Here is a 17355-nt window from a genome sequence, read left to right on the forward strand (position 1 = left end):
CGGATCAAAGTGGTACACACAGAGAAATGGGGGGAGGGAGGGAACCCCACGGGGCAGGGTGGTCCCAAGGCTATCTGGCTCTGCTTGCAGGTGGAACTTCAGGCAAGCAGAAGCTTCACTCTGTGATGCAGCACATCTCATGGGCTGTGTCAGAGAACTTTAGAGGTTGGGAGGAGCCTCCAGAGGTCGTTGAGCCCAACCTCCAGAGATCATCGAGGCCAATCTCCCTGCCAAGGCAGGGTGCTCCAAGGCAGTTTTTGCACAGGAATGCATCCAGGCAGGTTTGGGAAGGCTCCACAGAGGGAGACTCCACAACCTCTCTGGGCAGCTTGCTCCAGGGCTCTGCCACCTTCACTCTAAAGAAGTTTCTCCTCATGTTGAGGTGAAATTTTGCACCTTTAAGAGTTCCTTTCTTTGTCTGGTCATCCTGCTCTGCAGGCTGCTGACACAGGGCTTGCATGGGTGGAGCACTGATGGATACAGAGCTGGCTTGATGGCTGCACCCAAAGAGTGGCTGTCAATGGCTCCATGGCCAAGTGCAGGCCAGGGACAAGCAGAGTCCCTCAGGGAGCAGTCCTGGGACCAGTCTTATTCAACATCTCTGTGGGTGCCATGGACAGAGGCAAATGGGGGGGGGGGGGGGGAGAAAGCATAGCAAAGTCTGAGCTGTGAGGAGTGGCATTTCTGTTGTGTGCTCTTCCTAGCCTGACCTAAAGCACTTCTTCATTTTAAGGTAACTGAGCTGCACAACATCAAAAACATCACTCGACTGCCTCGGGAGACAAAGAAGCATGCAGTGGCCATCATCTTCCACGATGAGACATCAAAGACCTTTGCCTGTGAGTCAGGTAAGCACTGGGCACTGCCTCCCTGCCTCCAAGAGAGCAAGTGGCAGAGCAAAGTTAATGTAAATCACCTCCTAGGAGACCTGAGCTTAGAGGAATTTGTTGGTTTGGAGTTACAGAGTCACAGATGGCATTGGGTTGGAAGGGACCCCTCAAAGGGCTTCTTGGCCAACCCCCTCCTGCAGGCAACAGGGACACCTCTGACTACATCAGGCTGCCCAGGGACACAGCAAGGCTGCTCTTGAATGTCTGCAGCCTCCCTGGGCAGCCTGTTCTGGTGTTTCACCACTCTCATTGGGCAGAGCTTCCTCCTGATGTCCAGCCTGAACCTTCCCTGCTCCAGTTTCAAACTCTTGCCTCTCATCCTATCACTCCAAGCCCTGCTAAGCAGTCCCTCCCCAGCCTGCCTGGAGGTCACACAGCTGTAGGCTCTCCCCAGAGCCTTCTCTTCTCCAGGCTGAACAGCCACAATGCTTTCAGCCTGGAGAAGAGAATTCTTTCTGCTCTAGCTCTCTGACCACCTTCATGGTCCTCCTCTGGACCCACACTGTCAGATCCATGTCCTGCCTGTTCTAGGGACTCCAGAGCAGGTCACAGCACTGCAAGTGAGGTCTCAGCACAGCAGAGGGACAGGATCCCCTCTCCCTGTCTCTGGCCTTGCTGCTTTGGATGCAGCCCAGGCTGCCAGTGGCCTATCAAGGTCTGGGACTGGGGGAACAAAGCAAAGCTAGAAATGGTTAGATTCAGACTGGATGTCAGGAGGAAGTTGTTGAGCATGAGAGGGGTGAGAGCCTGGAAGGGGTTGTTTAAGTCCAGGCTGGATGTGGCTCTGACCAGCCTGATCTAGTGTGAGGTGTCCCTGGGCATGACAGGGGGGTTGGAACTGGCTGCTCCTTGTGGTCCCTTCCAGCCCTGACTGCTTCTGTGATTGTACTTTTCCAAGAGGAAGAGGAGGGCTGCAGGGGTAAGGCTCAGTCTGAGCTCCTGCAGCCAGTTGAAGCTGAGACACTACAAGCTCTTCAATTTCAAGTGTGCCAAACTTGCCCAGCTTGGCAAGCTGTGGCTGGCTGCCCATCATGAGGCAGCTGCCTAAATTGATGTGATAGCATCATCTGTGTGTTCTGTTGCTCATGACAGACCTTTCCTGGGCACCTGGCTGCTGGTGTAGATGTCATTCCCACTCCAGAGGAGCTGCCTGAGGTTGTTTTGCTTGCCTGCCACTGCCATTTACCACTGATAAGTGTGGGAGCAGGTATGGATTGGTTGGCAGTGCTGGAGGAAGGGCTGATCCCCACAGCAGCCCCTGCTGTCTGGCTCATTAGCTTCAACCAAAACGTGGCTCTTTCTTCTGTGTTCAGGCAGGTTTTCATGATGCTTGCTTTGCATCTGAGAGGAAGTTTGAATTGAGAGTGAAGGTTGCCAGGGATGTGTTTGAGCAGGGATGCTCTGCTGGCTGGCTGTGATCTGTTGGCTATGCTAATGCTTGACAAGCACCCCTGGTACAATGACAATCACCTCTGAGAAGCAGAATGCACAGGCTGGAGGCACACCTAAGGAATATCTTTACTGAGGATCTGGAGCAGGGGATTGAGTCCAGCAGCAGTGAGTTTGCAGATGGCACCAAGCTAGGAGCAGCTGTGGAGCTGCTGGAGGGGAGCAGAGCCCTGCAGAGGGACCTGGCCAGGCTGCATGGGTGGGCAGAGGCCAAGGGGATGAGACTGGACGAGGCCAAAGGCAGGTTCTGCAACCCCAAGCAGCACTGCAGGCTGGGGCCAGAGTGGCTGAGAGCAGCCAGGCAGAGAGGGCCCTGGGGGTGCTGGCAGAGAGGAGCTGCAGAGGAGGCAGCAGTGCCCAGGTGGGCAGCAGAGCCAATGGCATCCTGGGCTGGCTCAGGAGCAGTGTGGGCAGCAGGACAAGGGAGGTTCTTGTGCCCCTGTGCTCAGCACTGCTCAGGCCACCCCTGGAGTGCTGTGTCCAGCTCTGGGCTCCTCAAGGCAGATGTTGAGGTGCTGGAAGGTGTCCACAGGAGGGCGACAAAGCTGAGGGGCCTGGAGCAGAGCCCTGTGAGGAGAGGCTGAGGGAGCTGGGGGGGTGCAGCCTGCAGCAGAGGAGGCTCAGGGCAGAGCTCATTGCTGCCTGCAGCTGCCTGCAGGGAGGCTGTAGCCAGGTGGGGTTGGGCTCTGCTGCCAGGCAGCCAGCAGCAGAAGAAGGGGACACAGCCTGAAGCTGTGCCAGGGCAGGTCTGGGCTGGATGTGAGGAGGAAGTTCCTGGCAGAGAGAGTGATTGGCACTGGAATGGGCTGCCCAGGGAGGTGGTGGAGTGGCTGTGGCTGGAGGTGTTCTTGCCAAGCCTGGCTGGGGCACTGAGTGCCATGGTCTGGTTGGTTGGGCAGGGCTGGGTGCTAGGCTGGGCTGGGTGAGCTTGGAGCTCTCTGCCAGCCTGCCTGGTTCTATGATAAGGACTTCAGGATTGTACCAATCAGGCATGGCAAAGATTATTCTTGGCTACAAATGTTCCCTAATTGCAGTGAGTCACCAGGAGTGGATGCTTTGGGGCTTGCATGCAGTGTTTTTCTCTCTCTCTCTGAATTTCTCTCTACACTGGAGGAATTGTCACTAAAGTACTTTCCAACTGTCCCCAAAAATAGACATGTAAAAACTGTGGCAGTTAAATAGAGACATTTCAAGCTGCCTGGAGTCACCCAGGCCTAAAGGTGATCAGCTGTAGACTGACTGTGAGAATCACTGAATGGGTTGGCTGGGAAGGGACCTCCAATGGTCACTCAGTCCAACCCCCCTGCACTCACCAGGCACATCCTACCTTAGAGCAGGTTGCCCAGAGCCTGGTCAAGCCTGACCTGAAAAGTCTTCAGGGATGGATCCTCAGCTACCTCCCTGGGCAGCCTGTTGCAGTGTTCCAGCACCTTCCTGGTGCAGAACTTGTTCCTCACATCCCATCTCTGTCTCCTCTAATTTCAAACCACTGCCCCTTGTCCTGTCACTCCAGACAGTCCCTTTGCAGCCTTCTGGATGCTCAGTGTGTGCCTGGTGCCAAGTCTGCTCTCCTGAAGCTTTCCTTTAGGTGAAGTCTAGCACAGAGTGAAGCAGGTTGGAAGAGAGCTCTAGGACCATCCAGTCCAACCTATCACCTAACACCTTCTAGTTAACTAACCCATGCCACTGAGTGCCTCATCCAGGCCTCCTCTGAGCCACCTCCAGGGATGGGGACTGCACCACCTCCCTGGGCAGCCCATTCCAGTGCCAATCACTCTCTCTGCCAGGAACTTCCTCCTCACATCCAGCCTAGACCTGCCCTGGCACAGCTCCAGGCTGTGTCCCCTTCTTCTGCTGCTGGCTGCCTGGCAGCAGAGCCCAACCCCAGCTGGCTACAGCCTCCCTGCAGGCAGCTGCAGGCAGCAATGAGCTCTGCCCTGAGCCTCCTCTGCTGCAGGCTGCACCCCCCCAGCTCCCTCAGCCTCTCCTCACAGGGCTGTGCCCCAGGCCCCTCCCCAGCCTTGCTGCCCTTCTCTCAACACCTTCCAGCACCTCAACAGCTCTGTTGAGTTGAGGAGCCCACAACTGGACACAGTAGAATAGGAAGCACTCTGCCTGCCCACTGCACACAGCAGCATAGGAAGCACTCTGCCTGCCACACAACTTCTGTTGCCTGTGGTCTCACACTGTGTGGCCACCAACATGAGATGCTGTTTGTTTGAGCCACGCCACAGATGGCTTCAAGTTAAGCCTGGGAGGTGGTGGTTGTGCTGTCCTGGGGTGGGGGAGGCTGTGCCTGGGGGAATTGATGCCTGGGCTAGAGTGGCAGACAGGAGCCCTCAGATGTGCACAGGTTGCGTGCAGTGGAGGACTCAAAGGCCTGGGAGGCTTTAAATATTGATACAAACGTTCCAACTAATGCCCAGATTGCTCTGGGACCAAAAAGGAGGTAAACACAACGGGAGGAATTAATTATTCAGAGTGACTTGGCAGGCATGGCCATGCAGTGCAGCAGAGAAAGCAGGATTGCATTTTAAGCCCTTCTTGTTCCTGGTGGCTGCTGGGGTTTTTCTTGTGCTCTGCTCCTAGAAAAACGTTCTAGAACCTCTAGAAGCAAAAAAGCACTTCAGTAGTTCAAGGGGATCCAAAGAACTGCTGAGATGCTCACCAGGAGCTCACCCTCCTGCAGCCCAGGAGACAGCTGTGGACTGGGCTGCATGCAGAGGAGTGTGGGCAGCAGGGCAAGAGAGGGGATTCTGCCCCTGGACTCTGCTCTGCTGAGACCTCACCTCCCATACTGCATCCAGAGCTGCTGTCCCCAGCAGAAAGAGGACACAGAGATGTTGGAGAAAGTCCTGGAGGCAATGCCAAGCACCAATCCAGGCTGGACAGTGCCTGGCTGGAGAGCAGCCCTGAGCAGAGGGACTTGGGGGTGCTACTGAGGAGAAGCTCAGCAGGAGCCAGCAGTGTGCACTTGCAGCCCAGAAAGCCAAGCAGAGCCTGGGCTGCAGCAGCAGCAGTGTGGCCAGCAGGGCCAGGGAGGGGATTCTCCCCCTCTGCTCTGCTCTGCTGAGACCCCACCTGGAGTCCTGCATCCAGTTCTGGAGCCCCTGGGACAAGAGGGATGTGGAGATGCTGGAGAGTGTCCAGAGCAGGGCCAGGAGGATGCTCAGAGGCTGCAGCAGCTCTGCTGTGAGCACAGCCTGAAAGAGTTGGGGCTGTGCAGGCTGGAGCAGAGGAGGCTCCCAGGGGACCTTCTTGTGGCCTTCCAGCATCTGAAGGGGGCTCCAAAAAAGCTGGGGAGGGACTTCTGAGGCTGTCAGGGAGTGGCAGGAGTGGGGGGGAATGGAGCAAAGCTGGAGGTGGGGAGAGTGAGGCTGGAGGTGAGGAGGAAGTTGTTGAGCAGGAGAGTGGTGAGAGGCTGGAATGGGTTGCCCAGGGAGGTGGTTGAGGCCCCATGGCTGGAGGTGTTTGAGGCCAGGCTGGCTGAGGCTGTGTGCAGCCTGCTCTAGGGTAGGGTGTCCCTGGGCATGGCAGGGGGGTTGGAACTGGCTGCTCCTTGTGGTCCCTTCCAAGCCTGACTGATTCTCTGATGCTTCTGATCTCAGACCTTGTGCCAGGAGGTGGAGTTAACATAGAGAGAGGGGGGATGAGTTCTAAGGCAGTGTGTTTCTAGTAGCAGGTCTTGGTGGGCAGAAGACCACAGTGTAGAAGGACATTACAAAGCACCTCTGCAGTATTCACCAGCACAGAATGGGTCACACTGCAAAGGACCTCAGAGGTCATCTACTCCAACCTAGATCAGGCTGGCCAGAGCCTCACCCAGCCTGGCCAGAAGATGCATTCCTGATCCCTCGAAGCCTTTCAGAAGGTCATGAACCTTGGGCAAGGAACTCCCCATGGAGCTGCCTGCTCCTAACTGGGTTTGGAGCACCTCACAACGCAGCTGACCAGCAAGCAGGCACTGACCCAGTGAGCCAAATCTTAATGAAAGTCCACTTTTGGAATGTTCTCTTCCAGAGCTGGAGGCAGAGGAGTGGTGCAAACATCTGTGCATGGAGTGCCTGGGAACCAGGCTCAATGACATCAGCCTCGGGGAGCCAGATTTGCTCGCTGCCGGCGTCCAGAGGGAGCAGAACGGTGAGTGAAGTGCCTCTGGGACTGCTCCTGGGCCCCTCCTGGGGTGCTGGCCCCATGGCACCTGGCTGCTGCTGCTGCTGCTGCTGCCACTGAGGAGCTTTACTGCTCACTGGAGCCATGGCATTAAGAACTGAGCTTTCAGATGTGGTTCTGAGTCTGTGTTTCTTACAAGTGAAGGTGATTTGGGGAATCTTCTCTCCTGGGGAGACTGAGGGCCCTGGGGATGTTTAGTCTGGAGAGGAGAGGGTTGAGAGGGGACCTAAGCAGTGTGTCTGAATACCTGGGGGGTGGGGGGAAAGATCATAGAATCAGAATCACAGAATCAGTCAGGGCTGGAAGGGACCACAAGGAGCAGCCAGTTCCAACCCCCTGCCATGCCCAGGGACACCCTACCCTAGAGCAGGCTGCACACAGCCTCAGCCAGCCTGGCCTCAAACACCTCCAGCCATGGGGCCTCAACCACCTCCCTGGGCAACCCATTCCAGCCTCTCACCACTCTCCTGCTCAACAACTTCTTCCTCACCTCCAGCCTCACTCTCCCCACCTCCACCTTTGCTCCATTCCCCCCACTCCTGGCACTCCCTGACAGCCTCAAAAGTCCCTCCCCAGCTTTTCTGGAGCCCCCTTCAGACCCAGGCAGGCCACAAGAAGGTCACCTGGGAGCCTCCTCTGCTCCAGCCTGCACAGCCCCAACTCTTTCAGGCTGTGCTCACAGCAGAGCTGCTGCAGCCTCTGAGCATCCTCCTGGCCCTGCTCTGGACACTCTCCAGCATCTCCACATCCCTCTTGTCCCAGGGGCTCCAGAGCTGGATGCAGGACTCCAGGTGGGGTCTCAGCAGAGCAGAGCAGAGGGGGAGAATCCCCTCCCTGGCCCTGCTGCCCACACTGCTGCTGCTGCAGCCCAGGCTCTGCTTGGCTTTCTGGGCTGCAAGATGAAGGTGCCAGGTTTAGCATGGTGGTGCCACAGGCTCTGTGTGGTGATGCCCAATCATAAGACAAAGCCCAACAGGTACCAAATGGAACAAAGGAAGTGCCACCTCTACATCAGGAGAAGCTTTGTTGGTGTGAAGGTGCCAGAGCCCTGGAATAGGCTGCTCAGAGAGGTTGTGGAGTCTCCTTATCTGGAGAGTTTCCAAGCCCAGGTGGATGCTTTCCTACAGCCTGCTTTGGCAGGGAAGGTTGAACTGGATGATCCCTGGAGGTCCCTTCCTAACACTGAGTGACTCTCTGAGCCTGTGATTAAATTCCATGCCAGGTGCACACGCAGAGTGACTTCATGTCTGCTCTGCCTTCCCTGTTCCTTCCTGTCCTGGGAGATGATGGCTGTGACCCTTCTCCTCTGGCTCTCTGCAGAGCTGTTGTTCCACAGCCTCTCAAACACAGCACAGAACTTAGCAACACCACTTTGGACTGCAAAACACATTTGCTTTAGATGCTGAGAGGGCTGCAGCAGCTCTGCTGTGAGCACAGGCTGAGAGAGTTGGGGCTCTGCAGCCTGGAGAGGAGAAGGCTTCCAGGAGACCTTGGAGTGGCCTTGCAGGATCTGAAGGGGGCTACAGGAAGGCTGGGGAGGGACTACTGGCAAGGCCTTGTAATGAGTGGAGGAGGAGGAATGGGTTTGAAGTGGCAGAGAGGAGATTGAACCTGGATGTTAGGAAGTTGTTTGCAGTGAGGATGGTGGGACACTGGCACAGGTTGCCCAAGGAAGAGGATGGTGAGACACTGGCACAGGTTGCCCAAGGAGGAGTATGGTGAGACACTGGCACAGGTTGCCCAAGGAAGAGGATGGTGGGACACTGGCACAGGTTGCCCAAGGAGGAGGATGGTGAGACACTGGCACAGGCTGCCCAGACAGGTTGTGGAGCACAGAGGCACAGAATGGGATCTTTGATCACATGAGCACACTGCTGGCTCACGCTCACCCTTCCATCCACCAGCACCCCCAGATCCTTCTCCCCTTCTCTGCCTTCCAACAGCTCAGTCCCCATCCTATGATGATCTCTGGGGTTGTTCTCTCCCAGGTGCCAGACTCTCCTCTTGTCCTTGTTGAATTTCATTCCACTTCTCCCTGCCCACCCCTCAGCCTGTGCCAGTCTGGCTGGATGGCAGCACAGCCTCCTGGGTGTCAGCCACTGCTCCCAGCTTGGTGCCATCAGACTCCACCACCCCCCTGGGCAGCCTGTTCCAGGGCTCTGTCACCCTCACAGCAGTTTAAATGACACTTCCTCTGCCTCAGCTGCCACCCAGTGCCCCTTGTGCTGGCACTGGCATCCCCCAGCAGAGCCTGGCTGCAGCCTGCTGCCACTCACCTGCACACATTGATCACCACTGCTGAGGTCACCTCTCAGCTCCTTCTCTCATGCTCCCAGCCCCAGCTCCCTCAGGCTCTGCTCCTAAGGAAGATGTTCAACTTCCTTCATCATAACCTCCAAAAGCCACAGATGAGTTCTGTTGGTGAAGCAATCTTGATCCTCACATTGGGTTGGAAGGGACCCTCAAAGGGGTCCAACCCCCCTGCAGTCAGCAGGGACACCTCCCTCCAGCTCAGCCTGCCCACAGCAGCTCTGAGAGCCTGACTGAATTGCCTGAGTCTGGAATGGAATTGCAGTGCTGAGCAGGCAGCATGGATGAACACAATTAGCATCTTGATTGTTCTGAGCAAATAAGGGAAAGGAAACAAAGAGGCAGAGCATGGGTTTGTTGTACAAATCCCACGGAGAAGGGTGCATGGAGGCTGTTATTAGCCCTGGTTGTTTGCAGCAAGGGGCTGAACCTGTGCAATCCAGTGTCTGGCAGGCATGCTCTGCTCTGGCGTTGGCTACAGAGTCTCAGGCAAGTGATTCTCATACCCAGCCCCTGCCTCCCCTCCTCCCCCTGCTGCACAGCGCTGCACTGCAAGCAGCAGCTGCCAAAGTCACACTTGGCCTCCTCGGAAGTAAGGCAGGGTCTGCTTTGGGGGTTTTGTAATTGGGAAGGGAAGGGAAGGGAAGGGAAGGGAAGGGAAGGGAAGGGAAGGGAAGGGAAGGGAAGGGAAGGGAAGGGAAGGGAAGGAGGAAGGGAGGGAGGAAGGGAGGGAGGAAGGAATGGAGGGAGGGAGGGAGGGAGGAAGGAAGGAAGGAAGGAAGGAAGGAAGGAAGGAAGGAAGGAAGGAAGGAAGGAAGGAAGGAAGGGAAAGAAAGAAAGAAAGAAAGAAGGAAGGGAAGGGAGGGAGGGAGGAAGGAGAGGGAGGGAGGAAGGAACCTTACTTGTGGCATTTCTGTCTGCTTGCCTGTGCTGTCAGAACCTGCAGCTGCACTCAGGTTTCTGTAGCAGATAACCTTCAGTTCAATCAGTTGAGTGGAACCCTGACTGCAGAGCCCAGAGCTGGACACAGCACTCAAGAGGTGGCTGAGCAGTGCTGAGCACAGGGGCAGAAGCTGGATGCAGGACTCCAGGTGGGGTCTCAGCAGAGCAAAGCAGAGGGGGAGAATCCCCTCCCTGGCCCTGCTGGCCACACTGCTGCTGCTGCAGCCCAGGCTCTGCTTGGCTTTCTGGGCTGCAAGTGCACACTGCTGGCTCCTGCTGAGCTTCTCCTCCAGCAGCACCCCCAAGTCCCTCTCCTCAGGGCTGCTCTCCAGCCTGGATTGGTGCTTGGCATTGCCTCCACCCAGCTGCAGGACCCAGCTGCAGGACCCAGCTACAGGAGATGTCCTGTGCCTTCAGTGTGACAGTTGGATGTTTGCTTCAGACAGCCACTGCACCTTTCAATCTTCCCTGCTGTCTGAGGCACTCTGTCAGTGAAGACAAGGAAAGGGAAGGATTTCCATTCTCATATAGAGCCTCCTTTCCCCAGAGGCAGCCTGTCTGATGTTGTGTAATGTAAAACAGAACTGATACATCCATCATCTGCATCCTGCTTTCAAAGAGAGGAGGGAACAGTGAGGCACAGCAACACAGTGCACAACTGGGGGCTAGCATATGATAAAAGCAGAGCAGCAGAGCTCCTGGGCATATTTGCATGACAGGCTGGAGCAGAGGAGGCTCCCAGGTGAGCTGCTTGTGGCCTGTCAGCATCTGAAGGGGGCTACAAGAAAGCTGGGGAGGGACTTCTTAGGCTATCAGGGAATGACAGGACTGGGGGGAATGGAGTGAAGCTGGAGGTAGGGAGAGTCAGAGTGCATGTTAGGAAGAAGTTGTTCATGCATGAGGGTGGTGAGAGGCTGGAATGGATTGCCCAGGGAGGTGGTGGAAGCCTCATCCCTGAAGGAGTTTAAGGCTTGGCAAGAACACCTCCAGCCACAGCCACTCCACCACCTCCCTGGGCAGCCCATTCCAATGCCAATCACTCTCTCTGCCAGGAACTTCCTCCTAACATCCAGCCTAGACCTGCCCTGGCACAGCTTGAGGCTGTGTCCCCTTCTTCTGTTGCTGGCTGCCTGGCACCAGAGCCCAACCCCAGCTGGCTACAGCCTCCCTGCAGGCAGCTGCAGGCAGCAATGAGCTCTGCCCTGAGCCTCCTCTGCTGCAGGCTGCACCCCCCCCAGCTCCCTCAGCCTCTCCTCACAGGGCTGTGCTCCAGGCCCCTCAGCTTTGTCGCCCTCCTGTGGACACCTTCCAGCACTGCAACATCTGCAATGGAGGAGCCCAGAGCTGGACACAGCACTCCAGGGGTGGCCTGAGCAGTGCTGAGCACAGGGGCACAAGAACCTCCCCTGTCCTGCTGCCCACACTGCTCCTGAGCCAGCCCAGGATGCCATTGGCTCTGCTGCCCACCTGGGCACTGCTGCCTCCTCTGCAGCTCCTCTCTGCCAGCACCCCCAGGGCCCTTTTTTTCCTGGCTGCTCTCAGCCACTCTGGCCCCAGCCTGCAGCACTGCCTGGCTGTGCTGTGCTGTATTTTATTCCATGTTACTGTGCTGCTTACTAAATCACATCACACATCAGAAAACCTTTCATGCCCTTGACCTCTGCCTGCAATGAGTGCCCTTGGCAGTGTAAGTGCAGCTGAGAGTTGAGAGCTGCAAGTGGTGTCATGACTGTAATCACATATCCTGTTGAATCAGATTGTCTTGGTGATTAAAAGTGCCTTAATTTGACAGCAGGTAATGACAGGCTGATAAATAGGAGCTGGACACAAAGAATGTAATTATTAGGCAGCTTCAAGAAGCAAACCTGCCTTTGCAGTTTCTAGGCCAGCATTCTAGGTGGCAATGCTTGTCCAGACATCTTCTGCCAAATGCCTACAGCTCTGCTCCTTGAGAGAGAAGTTTTATGGTAGGGTTCAAGCCACTGTGAATTTTTTAGCATTGTAGAACTGTTGAGGTTCATAGAAGAGAATCACAGAATTAACCAGGCTGGCAGAGAGCTCCAAGCTCAGCCAGCCCAACCTAGCACCCAGCCTTGCCCAACCAACCAGACCATGGCACTAAGTGCCCCAGCCAGGCTTGGCAAGAACACCTCCAGCCACGGCCACTCCATCACCTCCCTGGGCAGCCCATTCCAGTGCCAATCACTCTCTCTGCCAACAACTTCCTCCTCACATCCAGCCTAGACCTGTCCCCTCCTCTGCAGCTCCTCTCTGCCAGCACCCCCAAGGGCCCTCTCTGCCTGCCTGCTCTCAGCCACTCTGGCCCCAGCCTGCAGTGCTGCTTGGGGTTGTTGTGGCCAAAGTGCAGAACCTGCCCTTGGCCTTGTTCAGTCTCATCCCCTTGGCCTCTGCCCACCCATGCAGCCTGGCCAGGTCCCTCTGCAGGGCTCTGCTCCCCTCCAGCAGCTCCACAGCTGCTCCTAGCTGGGCGTCATCTGCAAACTCACTGCTGCTGGACTCAATCCACAGGGTTCTGCTCAGCCTGATCTGGCTGCAGAGGGGGTTGGTCCCTTCCAGCTCAGCCTGTCCTGTGGTTGTGAGACTTGAGTGAAGTTGCTGGGGAGAGAAGTCAGAGGCTGTGCAGATCATCTGTGAAGGATGTTGCTGCCCTGTTTAAAAAGAAAAGGAAATGAGACACAGAAGATTCTCCTCCTGAGCTCCTCATGTAAGCAGCCAAGCTTTTTGGCCAGCAGTGGCTCCTCACCTCTCTTCAGGGCTAGAAGTTCCTCCTTGCTTTCTAAGCCATCAGAAAAGCCAGCCTGGGTTGTGCTAGGTTTTGTTTCCCAGCATCACTGCTTGCTCTAACTGGCACCGCTTGCTTGTTCTGTTCTTCGTCTCCCAGAGCGGTTCAATGTGTACCTCATGCCCACCCCAAACTTAGACATCTATGGAGAGTGCACAATGCAGATCACCCATGAGAACATCTATCTCTGGGACATCCACAATGCCAAGGTCAAGCTGGTGATGTGGCCCCTGAGCTCGCTGAGGAGATACGGCCGGGACTCCACCTGGTTCACATTTGAGTCTGGAAGGTAAGAGCAAAGCTCCAACTGCCCTCCAGGGAGCTGTGCAGAGCTGTGAGGTCTGCCCTCAGCCTCCTCTTCTCCTGGCTGAACAGTCTCAGCTCCCTCAGCCCCCCCTCACAGGACTTATGCTCTAAGCCCCTTGCCAGCCCTTCTCTGGACACGCTCCAGCAACTTAGTGTCCTTCTTGGAGTGAGTGTCCCTGAGCTGAGCACAATACTCAAGGTGTGCTCTGAGCAGCATCCCTGCAAGTGTGTCAGAGCTGCTCAGTGTCCCAGAGCTGAGCACAATACTCAAGGTGTGCTCTGAGCAGCATCCCTGCAAGTGTGTCAGAGCTGCTCAGTGTCCCAGAGCTGAGCACAATACTCAAGGTGTGCTCTGAGCAGCATCCCTGCAAGTGTGTCAGAGCTGCTCAGTGTCCCAGAGCTGAGCACAATACTCAAGGTGTGCTCTGAGCAGCATCTCTGCAAGTGTCAAAGCTTCTCAGTGTCCCAGAGCTGAGCACAATACTCAAGGTGTGCTCTGAGCAGCATCCCTGCAAGTGTCAGAGCTGCTCAGTGTCCCAGAGCTGAGCACAATACTCAAGGTGTGCTCTGAGCAGCATCCCTGCAAGAGTGTCAGAGCTGCTCAGTGTCCCAGAGCTGAGCACAATACTCAAGGTGTGCTCTGAGCAGCATCCCTGCAAGTGTCAGAGCTGCTCAGTGTCCCAGAGCTGAGCACAATACTCAAGGTGTGCTCTGAGCAGCATCTCTGCAAGAGTGTCAGAGCTGCTCAGTGTCCCAGAGCTGAGCACAATACTCAAGGTGTGCTCTGAGCAGCATCCCTGCAAGAGTGTCAGAGCTGCTCAGTGTCCCAGAGCTGAACACAGTACTCAAGGTGTGCTCTGAGCAGCATCCCTGCAAGTGTCAAAGCTTCTCAGTGTCCCAGAGCTGAGCACAATACTCAAGGTGTGCTCTGAGCAGCATCCCTGCAAGAGTGTCAAAGCTTCTCAGCAGCCCAAGTTCATCCAAGTGAAAGTCCAATGAGCAATGAGGGCTGCAGCATCTCCCCCGTGGGGACAGGCTGGGAGAGCTGGGGATGTGCAGCCTGGAGAAGAGCAGCATCTGGGGAGACTTTAGAGCAGCCTTCAAGGACCTGAAAGGGACCTGCAAGAAAGCCAGGAAGGGACTTTTGCCAAGGGCTTGTAGTGTTAGGATGAGAGGGAATAGATTGATGCTTTAGGAGTGATGGGATGAGAGGGACTGGATTGAAGCTTTAGGAGTGATAGGATGAGAAGGAGTGGACTGAAGCTTTAGGAGTGATGGGATGAGAGGGACTGGATTGAAGCTTTAGGAGTGATAGGATGAGAAGGAGTGGACTGAAGCTTTAGGAGTGATAGGATGAGAGGGAATAGATTGAAGCTTTAGGAGTGATAGGATGAGAGGGACTGGATTGAAGCTTTAGGAGTGATGGGATGAGAGGGACTGGATTGAAGCTTTAGGAGTGATAGGATGAGAGGGACTGGATTGAAGCTTTAGGAGTGATAGGATGAGAGGGACTGGATTGAAGCTTTAGGAGTGATAGGATGAGAAGGAGTGGACTGAAGCTTTAGGAGTGATAGGATGAGAGGGAATAGATTGAAGCTTTAGGAGTGATAGGATGAGAGGGACTGGATTGAAGCTTTAGGAGTGATGGGATGAGAGGGACTGGATTGAAGCTTTAGGAGTGATAGGATGAGAGGGACTGGATTGAAGCTTTAGGAGTGATAGGATGAGAGGGACTGGATTGAAGCTTTAGGAGGGCAGCTTGAGACTGGAGAGCAGAAAGAATTCTTTGCAGTGAGGGTGGTGAGACACTGGCAGAGGTTGCCCAGGGAGGTTGTGGAGGCCAGAAGCACAGAATGGGATCAGAGTGCACCACTGGCAAACCTGCAGATGGCAGCAAGTTAGGTGGGAGTCTTGCCCTGCTGGAGGGCAGGGAAGCTCTGCAGGGAGGCTGGATCAGTGAGCCCTCTAAATCATCCAGTCCAACCCCCCCTGCCAGAGCAGGAGCACCCAGGGCAGGCCACACAAGAGCACATCCAAGTGGGTTTGCAAAGTCTCCAGAGAAAAAAGACTCCACAACCTCTCTGAGCAGCCTGCTCCAGGCCTTCAGCACCCTCACACCAAACAACTTCCTCCTCCTGGCATCGGCTGGTGAAGAGACTTCAATTGAGCTGCCACTTAGCAGTGCAGAATGCTGGCAGCAGCTGGCTGGGTTAGCTCAGGTCCTCATTCTGTGATGAGAGAACTTCTGTTTCACTACCTAGATGAAGATGAAACTGAAACACAAAGGTTATGTTCATGAAGTTTATGAGCAGCCAATTCTAGTGGGAGGTGTCCCTGGTTATGGCAGGGGGGTTGGAACTGGCTGAGCTTGGAGCTCCCTTCCAACCTAACCCATTCTGTTCTGCACATCCCTTGGAGTACAGCTCCCTTCAAGGGTAAAAATCACTCCAGGGGGTCAGAATCTCAGAGGTTTAACTCCACACGTTGGCATTTCCTCCTGCAAGGCTCTGCACTTTGTTTAACAGTGAGAGAAAAATCACCCAGCACTCCTTTGCCTTTGTTACTTCTTTCCTTCCACTCTGCTTTGCATCTCCCTGCAGGATGTGTGACACAGGAGAAGGGCTCTTCACCTTCCAGACAAGAGAAGGAGAAATGATCTATCAGAAAGTCCACTCTGCCACACTGGCCATAGCAGAGCAACACGAGAGGCTGATGATGGAGATGGAGCAGAAGGCAAGGGTAAGGCCCTTTCACCAACCTCTTTACACTTAGGAGAGCTGGGACTGAGCAAAGGCAGGCTGGAGTGGTGGCATGAGACAACAGAGGCCCTGAGCTCTGTGCTCAGGGGGGTTCAGTGTGGGCTGCCTGCTGCTGAAGTCTCCCTGCAATGGCAGACACCATTAAATGTGAGCTCCTACAGGCTGGCCAAGGGCTCAGGCCCAGTCAGCAGGGGTTTAGGTCCTGCCTGACCAAGCTGAGCTCCTTTTAGGATCAGGTTACTACCTGGTGAGTGTGACAGACACAAGGAATGGTGCAGGGCTGGATGGCAGGAGCAGCACAACAGCAAATGGAACTGCAGCACATGCACAGAGCCCACCAGCAGCAGCAAACATCCACTCAACTCCCACCAGGCTTCTGCATCTCAGCTCCTGAGCTCCTTTTGGGATCAGGTTCCTGCCTGCTGAGTGGGGGGCAGGCTGTGCATGGAGTCTGCCTGGACTGCAGCAAAGCCTTTGGCACCTCTGCCACAAGCAGCTCCTGGCCCAGCTGGCAGCTCCTGGCTTGGGCAGAGTCACTCTGGTGTGGGTCAAGAACTGTCTGCAGGGCTGGGAACAGAGAGTGGTGGTGAATGGTGCCACATCCAGCTGGCAGCTGGCACCAGTGGTGTGCCCCAGGAAGCAGTGCTGGGCACAGTCCTGTGCACTCTCTTTACTGATGATCTGGGGCAAGAGATTGAGTCCAGCAGCAATGAGTTTGCAGATGACACCAAGCTAGGAGCAGCTGTGGAGCTGTTGGAGGGGAGCAGAGCCCTGCAGAGGGACCTGGCCAGGCTGCATGGGTGGGCAGAGGCCAAGGGGATGAGATTGAACAAGGCCAAGGGCAGGTTCTGCACTTTGGCCACAACAACCCCAAGCAGCACTGCAGGCTGGGGCCAGAGTGGCTGAGAGTAGGCAGGCAGAGAGGGCCCTGGGGGTGCTGGCAGAGAGAGACTGTAGCCAGGTGGGGTTGGGCTCTGCTGCCAGGCAGCCAGCACCAGAAGAAGGGGACACAGTCTCAGGCTGTGCCAGGGCAGGTTGGATGTTAGGAGGAAGTTGTTGTCAGAGAGAGTGATTGGCACTGGAATGGGCTGCCCAGGGAGGTGGTGGAGTGGCCGTGGCTGGAGGTGTTCTTGCCAAGCCTGGCTGGGGCACTTAGTGCCATGGTCTGGCTGGTTGGGAAGGGCTGGGTGCTAGGTTGGGCTGGCTGAGCTTGGAGCTCTCTGCCAACCTGCCTGATTCTATGACTCTGTCCACCAGGACCTCCCCAGGTCCCTGTCCCCAGAGCTGCTCTGCAGTAGCTCACCCCCTAGGCTGTACTGCTGAGCTGCTTGAGGAGCTCTGCTGCTGGGTTTGACCCAACCATTGCTAGCAAAAGAATTCTGAAGGCAGCTCTGCAGTGACCTTAATTTCTTACTCATCTCATCTCTGCTATGCTGAGCAAACTCATTGCTGTCAAATAAGCCCCAGCAGCTTTCCAGAGCTCCTCTTATTATTACAGAGCAAAAGGAAGAGCTGCTGGATCCACCTGATGCTCTCAGGAGACAGCTATGATTATAATAATTACACTAATGAGGAAAGTGAGGCACAGAAAGATGAAGGACAAATCCAGCTCTGTTTGAGTTGCCCAAGGTCACAGAGTGATCAGCTACACCCTGGGAATGGGAAGGCAACAAAACAACCAGAGAAATGAATCCTGAAGCAGAGTGCATTACAGATGCACAGA

The 17355-nt window shown here is 55.6% G+C and overlaps 1 protein-coding gene across 4 annotated transcripts in view; it reads left to right on the forward strand.

Moving 5' to 3' along the window:
• The window catches only part of DOK6 (docking protein 6), a 117830-nt gene that overhangs the window by 78971 nt on the left and 21504 nt on the right, over positions 1-17355 (forward strand). For 3 of the 4 annotated variants that reach the window (XM_064150303.1, XM_064150304.1, XM_064150301.1), the window contains exons 3-6: positions 734-848; positions 6360-6479; positions 12667-12856; positions 15474-15612. In XM_064150303.1, the coding sequence (XP_064006373.1) occupies positions 734-848; positions 6360-6479; positions 12667-12856; positions 15474-15612 (564 nt within the window). The remainder of the gene's footprint in view (positions 1-733; positions 849-6359; positions 6480-12666; positions 12857-15473; positions 15613-17355) is intronic. The other variant, XM_064150302.1, reaches the window with a different exon arrangement.

This window comes from Pogoniulus pusillus, chromosome 10, assembly GCF_015220805.1.
Source record: "Pogoniulus pusillus isolate bPogPus1 chromosome 10, bPogPus1.pri, whole genome shotgun sequence".
Classification (NCBI taxonomy): Eukaryota; Metazoa; Chordata; class Aves; order Piciformes; family Lybiidae; genus Pogoniulus; species Pogoniulus pusillus.